Source organism: Peromyscus californicus, unplaced genomic scaffold (genome assembly GCF_007827085.1).
Source record: "Peromyscus californicus insignis strain IS unplaced genomic scaffold, ASM782708v3 Scaffold_10__1_contigs__length_136768540, whole genome shotgun sequence".
In the NCBI taxonomy this organism is placed as follows: Eukaryota; Metazoa; Chordata; class Mammalia; order Rodentia; family Cricetidae; genus Peromyscus; species Peromyscus californicus.
Genome location: NW_026294391.1, coordinates 11,895,331 through 11,911,426, shown reverse-complemented (window position 1 = coordinate 11,911,426; position 16,096 = coordinate 11,895,331). Strand labels below are relative to the sequence as shown.

General features: G+C 45.9%; 1 protein-coding gene across 2 annotated transcripts; it reads right to left on the bottom strand.

The window, feature by feature from the left end:
• Positions 1-8,003: 8,003 nt before the first annotated feature.
• Ebp (EBP cholestenol delta-isomerase) lies at positions 8,004-15,457 on the bottom strand. Of its 2 annotated transcripts, none has more exons than XM_052744402.1 (5): positions 15,339-15,457; positions 12,541-12,900; positions 10,039-10,075; positions 9,787-9,917; positions 8,004-8,796 (listed from the first exon to the last, which is right to left on the bottom strand). In XM_052744402.1, the coding sequence occupies exons 2-5, from the start codon at positions 12,839-12,841 to the stop codon at positions 8,573-8,575; spliced, it is 693 nt and encodes a 230-aa protein (XP_052600362.1). In that variant the 5' UTR covers positions 12,842-12,900; positions 15,339-15,457; the 3' UTR covers positions 8,004-8,572. The 2 variants fall into 2 exon arrangements, with proteins under 2 accessions (XP_052600362.1, XP_052600443.1); XM_052744483.1 differs by having other exon boundaries at positions 12,541-12,863; positions 15,339-15,446.
• Positions 15,458-16,096: the final 639 nt, after the last annotated feature.

Genomic DNA, 16,096 nt, shown 5'->3' with positions numbered 1-16,096 from the left:
TGTCAGTTATGTTAGAGTGGAATGACCAACCCATTAGCACTGAAGGCCAGTATTGGGGCACCCTTCTGACAGGGTAAGATGTCTCCAGTGTGCAGAGGGCTTAGTCAGAAAGATACTGGAAACAAGGAGATAAAACAGGAGGCCCTTGTTACTGTTGTGGGGAGAATCTTCCCTTTCATTTGTTTATTCATCCTTCTAGTCAACAACTACAAAGTACGTATGCTAGACAGACTTCATATATCAATTCATTTGACCTGTATTCAAAACTCAATGAGGTAGATGTTACTAATAGTAATTTACGTATCACTCACCAGTGAGAAGTGAGTGTTAGTATTAAAGGCTGTGGAGAAACAAGTTCAAGGTCAGAAGGCAAAGTACCACAAAGAGTAGGTAGTACAGTGGTCAGAAATTGAGGCTGTGCCTAGGGTGGGCAGCAGAGCCAAGTCAGCATGTCTTTAAATAGTGCAAGGGACTGAGTAGCAGCAGCATATGAACTGGAAGAACTGAAGTGAGATTGTGCAGGACTTTGGGCTTAACGTTTGCCTGGCCAGACATTTCTTGACTGCTGGTGGGGTTCTTGTTGCTGCCATACCTGCTTCCTCTTGAAATGCACTTACTCAGAAAGACGTTTCCCCAACTGTACAGTGAAAGCCTGAAGTCCGGCTTTACGCAGACAGGGCATAACAAGCGTCTGTGGGGTCAAGAACACAAGAGGCGTGCGTGTGTAAGATGTGATCAAGAGACCGAAAGCCAAGTGATGAGGACTTGTGGGGCAGTGATGGGCAAGTGCATTGGTGGAGAGTCTTTGCAGTGAATAATGGTAAGGCATTAAGAGGTAAGGGACAGGGTTAATGATGGAGCCTAGGGGGCAAATAATGAATGAGTCTGTAGGGGGCTGTAGTTGGTTTTTAGAGTGAGTGATCAGGGATCTGTAGGTGACTGATGAGGTGCTGTCAGGTGACATGGGCTGTTAGAGTAACAGGGATCTGCAGACACTGTTGTGCTGGCCTGTGAGGTGAGTGGTGGGGTATTATGTTGTGAGAGATTAGGGCTTGGGGAATAATGGTGCGGCTGAGTGAATTATGATAAGGTATCTGTGGGGTGAATGGAAAGCCCTATGGAATGAGAGTCTTGTCGGGTTCATGATGAGTGAGTCTGTGGAATGAGTTATTAGGGGCCAGGGAGCTCAATGATTCAGGGAAAGGTCTGTGAGGTGAATGGTGGGGAGTCTGTGGAGTGATATGAATTATGTAGTTAGTGATGGGGCCCATGGGGATGTGATGAGGTCTATGAGTGAGTGATGTCTGTAGAGCTAGAGATTGGGGATCTTTACACTTTGTGGTGGGGATTTTTTTTTTTTTTTTTTGGTTTTTCGAGACAGGGTTTCTCTGTGTAGCTTTGCGCCTTTCCTGGAACTCACTTGGTAGTCCAGGCTGGCCTCGAACTCACAGAGTTCCGCCTGGCTCTGCCTCCCGAGTGCTGGGATTAAAGGCGTGCGCCACCACCGCCCGGCCCTGTGGTGGGGATTTTTACAGTGAGTATTGGGTGTTTCTTTGGCTCTATGTAGTAGTACTGGGGGATATATAGGATGAGTAATCAGGGTAACGCAGGCCCAAAAAAAAATCATGTTGAAGTTCTCATTCTTATAACTTATATTGTGGCTATATTTGAAGGTAGGGCCTTTAAAGAGATGATTAAGTTAAAATGAGGCCGGTAGGTTGAGCTCTAAAGAAAACCTGGCTGGTGTCCTGATAAGAAGCAATTAGGACATGGTCATGGTTTACAAAGAGGCGAGACCCTATGAAGTTACAGTGAGTCATAGTCACCTGCAAGCCGAGGAGAGCAGCCTCACAACAATCGGACAAAATAACCGTGAACTTTCAGCCTCCAGAGCTGAGAAGATAGGGCTTTTGTTTGCTTGTTGTACTGCGGAAAAAACAGAGGACCTTGCACAAGCTAGCTAAGTAATCTAATCTACCGTGGATTTGTAATCTACCATGGATTTGTGTTCCCAGCCCTCTTGGTTTTTTTTTTGTTTGTTTGTTTTTGTTTTGTTTTGTTTTGGTTTGGGGAGACAGGGTCCTTCCATAAAGCCGTGGCTGTTCTGGAACTCACCATGTAGATCAGGCTGGTCTCAAAACCCAAAGATCTGCTTGCCTCTGCCTCCTGAGTGGTAGGACATGCCTGGCTCTCTTTTGACTTTTTCAGACAGGGTCTCACCAAGTTACCAAGACTAGTCTTGAACTTGAGATTCTCTTGCCTTGGCCTATCAACTTACCCCACCAGACTCAGGAAATTCCTGTTGTCTTAACCATATGGAAGCCAGACACAACACTTGTGACCCCAGTACTTAAGAAATAGAGGCAAGAGATCAGGAGTTCAAGGTCAGTCTCAGTTATATGAACAACTGTCTACACCCCCATCCCACAGTCTCTTTTTTTTCTTTTTTTAAAAATACTTATTTATTTTTAATTATGTGTGTACATGAGTGCAGCGACATGAGACCTCCCTGGAGCTGGAGTTACAGGCAACTGTGAGCTGCCCCAAGTGGGTGCTGGGAAACAAGCTCAGGTCCTCCCCACAGTCTCTTGATCTATGGCATATTGTTAATACACACTTGACATTGAGTAGGATGGATGCTACTGTAAGTAACATCTAAAGATGAGGTAGTTTTGTAACTGGGTAATGGGTGGAGGAAGAGTTTTAAGGTACAAGCTTTAAAAAGCCTTGATTTTTATAATCTCAACATTGTGTCACCCCATTACTATATTGAAACCTAATCTTCAGTCTGACAATATTAGGAGGTGGATATAGGATTTAGGGGCCAAATAAGAGACCAGAGCAACTGGGCGGTGGTGGCGCACGCCTTTAATCCCAGCACTCGGGAGGCAGAGGCAGGTGGATCTCTGTGAGTTCGAGGCCAGCCTGGTCTACAGAGATAGTTTGAGGCCAGCCAGAACTTTTAAAAAGAGAAACCCTGTCTGGGGGAGGGGGAGGGGGAGGGGGAGGGGGAGGGGGAGGGGGAGGGGGGAACAGAGTTCTAAACCTTCAACTATGTAAGGACACAGTGGAAAAGTGAAAAGTGGCCCTCACTAGATGATCAGTCTGTTAGGACTAGCTTCTAGAACTGTGCTAAAGAAGTTTCTGTTGTTTATAAGACACCCAGTTTACAGAGTATTTTGTTATAGCAGCCCAGGCAGACTAAGATAACTAACTGCCTTAAGAGACTATTGGTTGGGGGTGGAGAGATGGCTCAGCGGTTAAGAGCACTGGCTGCTCTTTCAGGCGATCCAGGTTCAATTCCCAGCACCCACACAACAGCTCACAACTGTCTCTAACTCTAGTTCCAGGGCATCCAATGCCCTCTTCTGTCCTCAGTGGGCCCTACACGAATATTGGTGCACAGACATTCATGCAAGCAAAATGCCCATACACATAAAATAATAAAATTAAACTAATCTAAAAAGAAAAAAGACAGTAAAAATATGGACATTCAAGAGGCTGACAGAAATGCAAGGCAAGTTTCTTCAGGCACTAGGTAACCCACCCTAATGGCGGTCTGCTGGAGGACCGACCTACTGTAGAGTCAAGCCACAGAATCAGAATTCAGTTGGGCCTCAGGGTTGAGTTGTCCTGTCCTGACAGGATGAAAGACTGTGACGTCCATACAAGCAAAGTACAGAACAGATTCCAGGTGGGCAGACAGGCGGACAAGTAAGTGATGGCAACTAGAGCAGGTCACATCAACAGTGGTGCCCGAGTCAAGCTGAAACTCCTGGGACAGTCGCGATTTCTCTGCCTGTCAGTCCCTTGACACGCACCCTAGGGGGTCAGCTGACAGGTTGGCGGGGGGGGGGGGGGGGGGGGGGGGGGGGGGTGGTGGTGGTGGGGGGTGGGGGGGTGGGGGGGGGTGGAGGGCATCAGCATCTCAATGTCTTCCTCCTTATGTGGTCCAGGTGAGGGTGCCACATCCCTTCTTTGATCTGGAGTGTTTGATAATTGTTTGGTCCTGGTTTTCCTGATACAATTTTAAGTATACTAATGTGCTCATATGGTCCGGTTTACTTGGGTAAATTTAGAGGGGCTTTCTTTCAGAAATAAGTAACATCAGTCTGTGTCCTGTAGGTGGCACTGGACAGATGGTATTATTTATGTGTCCACCAAGGTGCAGAGTCATCCTGCTTCTGGGATTACACTCAAAATGCTATTAAATGCTGCTTCTGAAATGGAGTCTCCCAAAGCAAGACAGCCTGAAAAGCTAGTGTTTCACAAAGCATGAAGTGCTGTAGAGCAAGGCACAGCCTGTACTCAACAGGGATGGATCAAAAAACATCCATATAATGTGGGACTTAAACTACCCCCTGAGCAATAGGCAAGTCTGCTGAGCAGACTATACCCACGGGGGTGGGGTGGGGGGGGCAGTTATCCATGATGGCAAGGCCGTACCCTGGAGCAGGCCATACCCTGGAGCAGCACTAATCAGCTCACAAAACCAGGTGGCTTCCCTAAATTGTCAACAACTGACTTCTCTAGACCACCATACAGAACTGGGAGGGAGATAACGACAAACCGGACTATCCCTCACCCAGGACTGCCTAGTTCTGCATAACTCCTGATCCCTGCACCATTTCCCCTCCATTTAAACCTAGAACACCCCAAAGACAGAATTGGGATCCCCAGGTCCTTTTATTTCCTTCTCTTCTCCAAGTGACCACATTTAATATATCTTTTTCCTATCCTTTCACTATTACAAAAAATATGGACATTCTAGATGCTTCTGTTGAGATCTCACATGGAAATGGAAACTGGACTGAGTTTATTCTACTAAAGGTAGAACTCAGGAGCAGTAAACTTGGATTTTCAGTTGAGATTTCTAAGAAATGCACTGAAGATTACTGGGTGACGGGTGGCTCATATCTGTAATCCCACCATTCAAGAGGTGGAAGCAGGAGGATTGCCATGAGCTTTAAGCAATTCTGGCTACATAATTAGTTCCAGGCCAGCCTGGACTACAGCATGAGAACTTATCTGAAAAACAAAAGAAAACAAGCAAACAAAAAGAAAGAAGAAAAAAAAAGAAAGAAAGAAAAGTGAACAGGTGTTGTAACCTGATTTCTCCTTGCTGCTTAACAGAAAAACATGATCAGGAACAGAGCAATTGAAAAACAAGTGGGCCCGGAGGTAGTGGCACACGCCTTTAATCCCAGCACTCGGGAGGCAGAGCCAGGCGGATCTCTGTGAGTTCGAGGCCAGCCTGGGCTACAGAGCGAGATCCAGGACAGGCTCCAAAACTACACAGAGAAACCCTGTCTCGAAAAACAAAAACAAAAACAACCCCCCCCCCAAAAAAAATAAGTGCTTGAGCTAGGCAGTGGTGGAACATGCCTTTAGTCCCAGCACTTAGGAGGCAGCACAAAGAAATCTCTGAGTTCAAGGCCAGCCTGATCTACAGAGTAAGTTCCAGGACAGCCAGGACTATGCAGAGAAACACAAACAAAAAAGAAGTATTTGGAAGAAAGGAACAAGGAGACTTAGAACATTTTCAGCCTATCTCATATTGCAAAAACCAAGCCAAGTGTTACAGAGGAAACATCATGGGCATGGAGCGATGGCTAGACACTCTATAAAAATCACTGCTGGCTATGCTTCACTGATCTGACCAGCCATCTTATCGGAATCCAGGAGTAGAGGGATGGTAACACCAGCAGACACTGCCAGCTGAGACTGAGGGGGACAAGGACAGGGCAAAATAAAGGCACGTCATCCCACTCGAGTTCTATAGCACAGGACAATAGGGTTTTCAGGTTGTGAAAGCAGAGTGATTGGAGTAGTAGAACTGTCTGCCTCTTAGTTATGAAAGGCAGGCCATTCCTTGGTTTCAGTGGGACAAGCTGCCACCCAGGGTCAAGAGTAACACTTTGGCCCCAGCAGGTTCAGAGGCAGGACCCCTACCTGAAGAGATAGCATCAAGCCAAGGGGATTTAACACTGAAATGGGATTTTCACTTACTTGGATTCTGTGATCCCATTTCTCTTTTCAAGTTCTCCATTGTGGAATGGGATCTATCTGTCCCTGGCACTGCATTTTTTTTTTTCAAGGCAGGGTCTCACTATGTAGCTCTGGCTGTTTTGGAATTCTCTATGTAGACCAGGTTGGCCTCTGCCTCTCAAGTGCTAGGATTAAAGGCGTGCACCTCTTCCCAACTTTGCCACTGCATTTTGTAAACAGAAAACTGATTTTACAGGTTCACAGCAAAGTAAGGAGTTCTTGCCTAAGGATAAGTCATACCTCAAGTCTTATCCTTCGATTTAGTTGAGACTTAGGATTAAAAATCCATGCCAGGGGAGAGTTGGCTCAGGGGTCAAGAGCACTGGCTACTCTTCTATATGGTGGCTCACAAACATCTCTAACTCCAGTCCCAGGAGAGCTGATGCTCCTTCTGGCCTCCACAGGTGCTACACAGACGGTGCACAGAAAACAGCCAAACTCAATAAGATAAATGTGAATTAAAAAAAAAAATCCATGCAAGGAGCTGGGCATGATAGCACATGCCTGTACTCTTACCACTGGAGAGGTTGAGCCAGAGGGGCCAGGAGGATCACTAGTTCAACTTCAGCCTGGGCTTCATGGTAAGACTAGCCTAGAATACACAGTAATTCCTTGTCACCAAATCAATCACTCAATCACTCAATCAATCAATCAATCAATCAAAGAAGCTCGACTTGGTGGCACAAACCCACAATACTAGCTAGCATTTGAAAGGCTGCCTGCCTGAACTACATAGGGAGTTCCAGGCTAGCTTAGGTTATAGAAGGCGACCATGACTCAAAAAAACAAAACAAAAACCAAAAAATAAAAAAAAAAAAACCCACAAAGTTCACCAGGTGGTGGCAGCAGTGCACACCTTTAATCCCAGCACTTGGGAGTCAGAGACAAGCAGATCTCCCTGAGTTCGAGGCCAGCCTGGTATAGTATGAGTTCCAGACCAGCCAGGGCTGTTACACAGAGAAACCCTGTCTCAAAAAACAAACAAACAAACGAACAAACAAAAAACCAACCATCCAACCAAAACAAAGTTAATTCATGAGTGATGAGTGTCTCAGGGATAGAGCTGCATTTAAGACCCTGGATTCTCTTTGATCTCCAGCACTCTAACTTCACTCCAGGAAAAGTTAATTCCAGAATGAGTGAAGGATTTGAGAATGAGGGATGGGAATAAAGAAAGTCTGCATGCAAGAAGGATGTGATTTAGGGAGCCCAGAGGGAGGGAATGTTATGGACTGAACTGTGTCCTCTTCAAGTTCATATACTCAAATCGTTACTCTAAGAACCTTAGAAGGTGGCCAGTTTGGAGACAGAGTCTTTAAAAGATGTGATGAGTGGTGGTGGCGCACGCCTTTAATCCCAGCACTAGGGAGGCAGAGCCAGGCGGATCTCTGTAAGTTTGAAGCCAGCCTGGTCTACAGAGTGAGATCCAGGACAGGCAACAAAACTACACAGAGAAACCCTGTCTCGAAAAAACCAAACCAAACCAAAACCAAAACCAAAAAAAAAAAAAAAAAGATGTGATGAAGTTAAACATGAGGCTATGAGACTGGTACAATGGGACCTAATCCAATCTGAATGGTGTCCTAAGAGTACATACAGCAGAAGCTGAGCACACGGGGAAATGTGAGAACACAGAATTCAGTGCTAGGAAAGAGGCTTCAGAAAACAAAAACAAAAACAAAAACAAGGGGCTGGAGAGATGGCTCAGAGGTTAAGAGCACTGACTGCTCTTCCAGAGGTCCTGAGTTCAATTCCCAGCAACCACATGGTGGCTCACAACCACCTGTAATGAGATCTGGTGCCCTCTTCTGGCCTGCAGTCACATATGCTGTATACATAATAAATAAATAAATCTTTAAAAAAAAAAAAAAAGCAAAAGTGACACAAAAAACTAAAAAGAAAAAAAAAAAAAACAAAAACAAAAACAAGCCAAACCTTCCGACACTTTGACCAGCTCCAGTACCGAGAATTCCATTCTGCTGTTTACTGCTCAATCCATATCATTTTGTTATGGCAGCCCAAGCTAACATAAGAGAACTACGGGGTTACTGGCAGGATTTATGGGATAAGTGACAGGGTGATCTTGAAGGCAGGTCTGTGTAGTGGGTTCTAGGTTCTATAGGGTGAATCATGGGAGTCTTTGGAGTAAGCGTTAAGGGTTTATAAGGCCAGACATGGGATGATCAAGTGATGGGAGAGGTCTGCGGGGTTAGTAACATGACATTACTAGGATTAGGAATTAAATATCTCTCAGTATTATAATTAAAGGTATTTTATTTCCCAGTTTTGAAAATTGCCACCATCATGGACCCCACCCCCCAACCCTCTCTCACATCTTTCCCCCGATGCAGTAGCTCCACCCATTCCCTACCTTTCCTGACTATGGCCCTTTTTGTGCCCACTCATCAGCCTGAGTGGGACACATCAGGCAGTTGTGACCCTTCAACCTGCGAGGAGGCCTCGAGTCTTCTGGGAGGCGGGCAGAGCACCTCGTCAGCGCTGTTCCGGCCCACTCTACTGCTCTTTAGTTATGCTTGCTCTTACTTTTCATGGCCTTGCTGTCCAACATGCTCTGGGCATGAGTGAGATGCTTTATGGAATCAAGCACAAGGACTCCAGGTACCACCAGCCATATGCCATTCATGGTAACAAAGTAAAACCAGAAATAAAGGGGGTGGCCTAGCTCCCCATGCTGGAATCCATCCCGCTGCTCTGTCAGGAAGTACAGCACATCCCCGTATATCTGGCCTGTGGGAGGCAAGAGAAGAAAAAACCCTTGTGAGGATAATGAAGCTAAGTCAGACTCTCTCCCAGCTCAACCCAAATTCTGAAACCTAAGCTGGAAATCTGAGATAACAAAAGTACAAATTGCAGAAATCAGAGTTCGGGGAATTTTTTTTCCTTTCTTCCCTTCACCCTGCCCTTCCTCCCTGTGTGTGTGTGTGTGTGTGTGTGTGTGTGTGTGTGTGTGTGTGTGAGAGAGAGAGAGAGAGAGAGAGAGAGAGAGAGAGAGAGAGAGAGAGAGAGAGAGAGGAAGTCTTGGTATGTAGCCTAGGTTGACCTCAAACTCACAATCCTCTTGCCTCAGCCTTCTGAATGCTAGAATTACAAGCATGTACCTCCACACTCAGTAGGAGCATAGAGAATTCAACTCAGGAGACCTCAAAGATCTAGAATTGAAGGCAGTTTAAAATCCTAGAATTTGCCAGGCAGTGGTGGCTCACGCCTTTAATTCCAGCACCCGGGAGGCAGAGCCAGGTGGATCTGAGTTCGAGGCCAGCCCGGTCTACAGCGCGAGATCCAGGACAGACACCAAAACTACACAGAGAAACCCTGTCTCAAAAAAAAAAAACAAAAAATAAATAATAAATAAATAAATAAATCCTAGAATTCATGACAACTTGGGATTTCAGGACTAAAGAGAGCTCATATATGCAAATGAAAAAAAAAAAGCTAACACTTTAGGTTCTGATCCTGGAGGACCCAGGGACTTTGGGCAACATGGACTATATCAAGTAACCTTCATAGGAGACTGATGGAGAAAGAAGAGAAATGTACATTCCTGCTGGAGAGGCAGGCTCAGAAAGAGATTTGGATGTTTCAGAATACCAAGGAGTTTATAATTCAGAATGTCTCACCCCTGAATGGATACTTATGAGATCTCACCCACAGGGATGTGCCTGTATCTACAGATTCCCCCATTAACCCTTGTAGTGCCGGTATAGGTTTTCTCCTTACCCACAGAGACCACAAGCTGTAGGACAAATCGGAAGGGTTGCTGGCGGAGAAAGGCAATCACTACCCACAGGCTGAGTGGTCCCCAGAGAAAAGCTGTGATAGCCTCCATAGAGACGATGAAGCCATCATTACTGCAAGAGAAGATGGACACTGGCATCATTGTGCTCTGCCCACAGAACAACTTGTTAGTGCCCCAACTCACCACGGCCCCAAACCAATACAGATTTCCACTGACAGAGGCAAAATACTTACAGGATATATCGGCTGTCTCCCTTGGAATACTCTTTCCCTGAGGGAAACAAAGATACATGAAGAATCAAGTCAGGAAAAGGAACTCATATTAGTGATAATCACTGTATGACAACAAACTTTACAATATCCCTATGCCTCAGTTTATTCAACTGTACAATGGAGGTAGCAGTTTCGATTCTAAGGTTTGTGTGTTTAAAGACCATGTGTAAAGACTGATACACAATAATGGTGCTATTAGTGCATGGCACTCAAGACATATGGTATAAAAGGAGGCATAGATGATAGTGTGAGAGTCAGGGGTGATGGCGCATGCTTGTAATCTCAGCACTTGAGAGACAGAGGCAGGAGGAAGAGAAATTCAAGTTCATCCTTTAACTACAAATATTTAGACGCCAGCACAGACTGCATGAGATATCGTCTGGAAAAAACAGAAGATGGCTGCCAGGCGGTGGTGGCGCACACCTTTAATCCCAACACTACGGAAGCAGAAGCAGGCAGATCTCTGTGAGTTCGAGGCCAGCCTGGTCTACAGAGTGAGTTCCAAGACAACTAGAGCTGCTACACAGAGAAACCCTATCTCAACACATGCCCCCCAAAAAAGAATAAACATGAATCACTAGAGAGCACTTACTGCTTGCCACAGTTCTAAGTGCCTTATATAAGTGTGGTATTTACTATTATCCCCTTTCACAGTCAAGTAAACTGAGGCTTATGTGTATAGCTTATACACAAATAAACTCTGAAAAGAAATATAACTTTTTTGGTGTTAGGGATGGAACTCAGGGTCTTGTCCATGCTACACACACGCTCTACAATAGAGCTACCCCTTGCTCCTGAAATAATTATTGGAGTTTTGGAGAAACATGGTAGACAGAAGGTAGATTTTCACTGTATATTTCTTTAAATGGTTTGATATTGACTCGTGAATATATGTGCAATCAAAAAGTTAACAGGCTGGGTTTGGTGGCAAAGACCTTTAATCTCAGCACTTGGGAGGCAGAGACAGGAGAATTTCTGTGGGTTCAAGACCAGCCTGGTCTACATAGAGAATTCCAAGCCAGCCAAAGCTATTCAGTGAGATCTGTCACAAAACAAACAAGTAGGGGCTGGAGAGAAGGCTCAGCGGTTAAGAGCACTGACTGCTCTTCCAGAGGACCCAGGTTCAAATCCCTGCACCCACAAGACAACTCACAGCTGTCTGTAACTCCAGTTCTAGGGGACCTGACACTCTCACACAGACATGCATGAAGGGAAAATACCAATGAACATAAAAATTAAATAATAAATAAATAAATAAATAAATAAATAAATAAATAAACAAACCAAACAAGTAAGTTGAGGGGGTGGAGAGATGACTCAGTAGAAAGTGAAGCACTTGCTGCTCTTGCAGAGGACCTGGGTTCAGTGTCTCCATGGAGGCTTACAAGTGTCCCCAACTGGGTGGGGCATGGTATCATACCCTTTAATGCAAGCACTTGGGAAGCAGAAGTAGCTGATCTATGTGAGTTCAAGGCCAGCCTGATCTACATAGCAAGTTCCAAGCCAGCCAGGTCTACATAAGACTCAAAATGAAAAGCCTCTGAATGTCATGTGAACTTTGGGCTGGAGAGATGGTTCAGCACTAAGAGCTCTGACTGCTCTTCTAGAAGACAGGGCGCTCACATGGTGGCTCACAATCCTCTTTAACTCAAGTCCTGGGGGGTCCCAATTCCCTCTTTTGACCTTTGCAGGTACTGCATACATGTAGTATACAGACATACTGGTAGGTAAAACACCCATGCACATTAAATTAAATTTAAAATTATTAATAGAAAAAAGGATTTAAAAGAATCCCAGCCATCCCCATTTCCAGTTTCAGGGGATCTAGTGCCTTTTCCCTGCCTCCATGGGCATGTACACAGCACACACACACACACACAGAAACACACACACACATACACACACACACACACACACACACACACACAGAAACACACATACACACACGTAGGCAGAACACTCATACACATAAAATAAAAATTATTTTATTTTTTTAATTTATTTTTATTTAGGGGTGTGTGTGTACTTGTGCATGTGTGTATCACATGTGTACAGGTGCTTGGAAGCCAGAGAGGTGTCAGATCCCCTGAAGCTAGTTACAGGCATTTGTGAAATGCCTGATGTGGGTGCTGGGAATTGAACTCAGGTCCTCTGGAAGAACAGTCAGTGCTCTTAACCACTGAGCCATCTCTCCAGCCCAAAATTAATAAATCTTAAAAATTAAAAAAAGAATCCCAGCACAGATAACAACTGCTTAGGCTTTAAAAAGAAGTTAACAGAATTTAAAAAGGAAGGAAGGAAGGAAGGAAGGAAGGAAGGAAGGAAGGAAGGAAGGAAAGAAGGAAGGAAGGGAGAAAAAAAAGAAAGACAGCAAGCAAGCACGCATTGGGGCGGGGTGGTAACTATCAAAGCCCATCTCCACTCGGAAAATTCCCTCCCACAGTACAGGAAGTCAGGACTCACAGAGCTGGGATAAGATGGCTTGGTCTTCAAGAAGGATGTCATGGTAGAAAGAGAACCAGCCCTCAATCACAAGGTGAATGAACGCACACACAGCAAACCAGCACAGGGCCAGTCGACGCCAAGTCCCGAGGGGGACAACGGACACTCGATGGGACAACAGCCATGTGCTCACAATTAGGACTCCAGAGACGGAGAACAGGCCAACCAGGATATACCAGGTCGGGAGGTCATTAGGCACGAAGTTGTCCAGCCTCAGGTGCCTGGGCCAGTATGGGTGTAAGGGGCCCATATTGGTGGTCATGTTTCTATGGGCTGCTCTCTGCCTGGAGATAAACAGGGAGAAAAAAGGAACAGAAAAACCTGGACAAACAGAAAGCACATAATCAAACCAAATCCAAATACTTTGCAACAAGAAATGTAAAAGAACTGGATCTATTATTTGACAGAATTACTGTAAGACTGGATTAAAAGCAGACCAAACACGCTGGACCTGGTGTCACAGGCATTTAGTCCCAGCGCTTGAAGGCAGGTGGATCTCTGTGAGTTTGAAGCTAGCCTGGCCTACATAGTGAATTCCAGGTCAGTCAGGGCTACACAGCGATACCCTGTGGGTGGGGAAGGAGAGGGAAAAAAAAAGAAAAAGAAAAAACCCTAATTTTGAACCATTTGAAGAATATAACTGGGACTGGAGAGATGGCTCAGGAGTTTAGAGCATTTGCTGTTCTTATAGGGGACCTGGGTTCAATTCCCAGCACCCACATGGTGGCTCACAACCATCTGTAACTCCAGTTCCAGGGGATCCAACACCTTCTTCTGTCTTCTGTGGGTGCATACATGCATGCAGGCAAAATACTCATACATATAAAATAAAATTAATCTTAAAAGAAAGAATATAACGGTCGGGCGGTGGTGGCGCACGCCTTTAATCTCTGTGAGTTCGAGGCCAGCCTGGTCCATAGAGTGAGATCCAGGACAGGCACCAAAACTACACAGAGAAACCCTGTCTCGAAAAACAAAAACAAAAAAATGACAAAAAGAATATAACTAAAACATGAATCTGCATAAATAATAAAGACTTGTCCCATGCCTCTGGGAGGCATAGCAATAAGAAATGGGCCTGGCTTGAGACTGGTGAGACCGAAGAGCTAGTTAGGAAATAAAGTGGGCCTGAGCAGGGCAAAGGTCCTCCTCACTGTCTTGGTAATGATGCCAGGGATTTTGACATACTTAACCAGTCCACCTGTAAAAGAACTATATCCTGTTTCTGGGAAACAGCAAAACCAAAACTGTCAAAACAGGCTAATGGACTTAAGTCCAATGTCCTTGTCAAATGTGTTTGAGCATTTCTTTGATCAATTTCCTGTACCTTCTTCACCTGCAAGTCTGTATACTATACTGAAATCTGGTCTTCAAAGACAGTGGATTAAAAAAGTAAGTTCACGGGCTGGAGAGATGGCTCAGAGGTTAAGAGCACTGTCCAGAGGTCCTGAGTTCAATTCCCAGCAACCACATGGTGGCTCACAACCATCTGTAATGAGATCTGGCGCCCTCTTCTGGCCTGCAGGGATACACTCAAACAGAATACTGTATACATAATAAATAAATCTTAAAAAAAAAAAAGTAAGTTCACAAGCACATACTTTCCCTAATATTCAAAGTTACGTACAACAATGTGTTAGCACATGCCTGAAATCTCAACATTCTGGAGGCTGACACTGAAGGATTGCCCCCAGTTCCTGGCTAGCCTGGTCTACATAGAAAGTCCCAGGGTAGCCAGAACTGCATAGCAAGATCCTGTATTTAAACAAATAAACAAACTTAGAGATTAAGTAGCTTCCCGAGAGCCCCAAATTAGATATATAGCTTCTGCTGGGCACCTAGGTGCATTCCTCTCCTAACACACTCTTCAAGTGCAGTTTTCCGCTTTAATAAACTCGCTAATTTTGCTTCACTGTGATATATTCTAACATTTTCTTACACGGCAGGTTTCCAGGCCTCCAATGAACCTACACAGAGGCCCCTAGGCTCCACGTGGGAAACATCAGGATGCACTGCCAGCTACATAGAGTTGTATTTCCTGTTACTAGTGACAGACTCAGCCCTCAGGGGGTCACAATGTGGTAAAGGACACACACGTACAAGTCCTGTTCCCAGTCCTCATTGGTCACAGTCTGGTGGAGGTGACAAGAACCAAAAGCCTTGATCTCAGCCCTCAGGGGTCACAAGCTAGTGAAGGACACACAGGGATCAGTCCTGGCCACGGCCTGCATTGGTCACAGTCTGGTGGGAGAGTCACTGTCACCAAGCCAGGTCCCAGCACTTGGGGCTCAGTTTGGTGTAAAGACACTGGAACATAGACAGCCTGGGTCCACTGCGGGAGACAGTGGATGGGATCATTCAATTGGAAGCTACTCCTACCATCGGGGTCCAGGAAATGCAGTTGGGGGGCTACAGAGGTGACCCATCAGAGCTACAGCTCCAAGCACCAAGTTCCAAAAGCCAACTTCAGGAAATTAATATACCATGCCGCCAACAAGCCTGAAGGAGTAGCAAAGGCACTGTCTCCCGGGCGGCGCTAACTAGGAGAAAGGGAAACCGAGCCCAGAGATCACCAATCACAACCAGAACCTTCCACTGCAGCTGCCTAACGAGAGGGCGAGTCTTCAGTCGTCTGGACAACCGCTTTAGGGCCCAGGGCCCGCGCAGGCGCGGGATAGGACAGGGCTCGCATGCAGGTGGCTGGGAGGGCCTGGGCATGTGTGGGGACTGGGGTAAGCTGGCTGGCGGAGGGCACTCACCTAGGCGGCGCGATCGCAGGGCTACTTCTTAGCACAGGCTCGCGACTTTCCAAGCAGACCTGAGGGCTCCCAAACAGCCCCAGTTCCGCTCAGCCCTCGCGGCTTCCCCGCCTAATGGAGCGGACCAATAGTGAAGTGGAGAAGGTGGTTTCTGCCAATAGGAATCCTCCGTATGTCTCAGGCCTTGTCCTCGCGCGGTACTATCTTCCCTGTTGGCTGAGACTGAGTCAGGAGTTGGGTGGAGACCCGGACCCTCCAAGGTCGGTGGGCGTTTTCTGCCAGTAGGAAATCTACGCTATTCTGGGCTTCAATTTCCCCGCCCCCTTATCAATCGCAGGAGGTGAGGATAATGAAATGGTAAATCCTCAACATATGCTAATGAATCGGCGTTGCGTAGCCCTCTGTCTCTTACTTTTCTAGGCAACCAATCAGTTCCCAGGCCCATCCTCGGTCCGAATGCAAAGAAAATATGACAGGTAGGTCGCATACCGCACAAACGTAGCGCCCGCCTGAGCTCAGAACTCCCTAACAGCAGTGGCCATCCTCACCAGTCCCTAGTTCAAACCGAAACTATTCAGAACCCTCACTCCTGCTGGCCAATTTGGTGTGGAGACTCTCAAACGTGCCAGTTCTTAAGAGCCAAACAGAAGTATGACGCTAAACCAGTGAGCAACCACACCTCGCCAGTATTCAGTCAGAAAACAGACCCATCTCAGACTCAGTTTAATTATAACCTACAACCCTTAGTTCTAAGGACC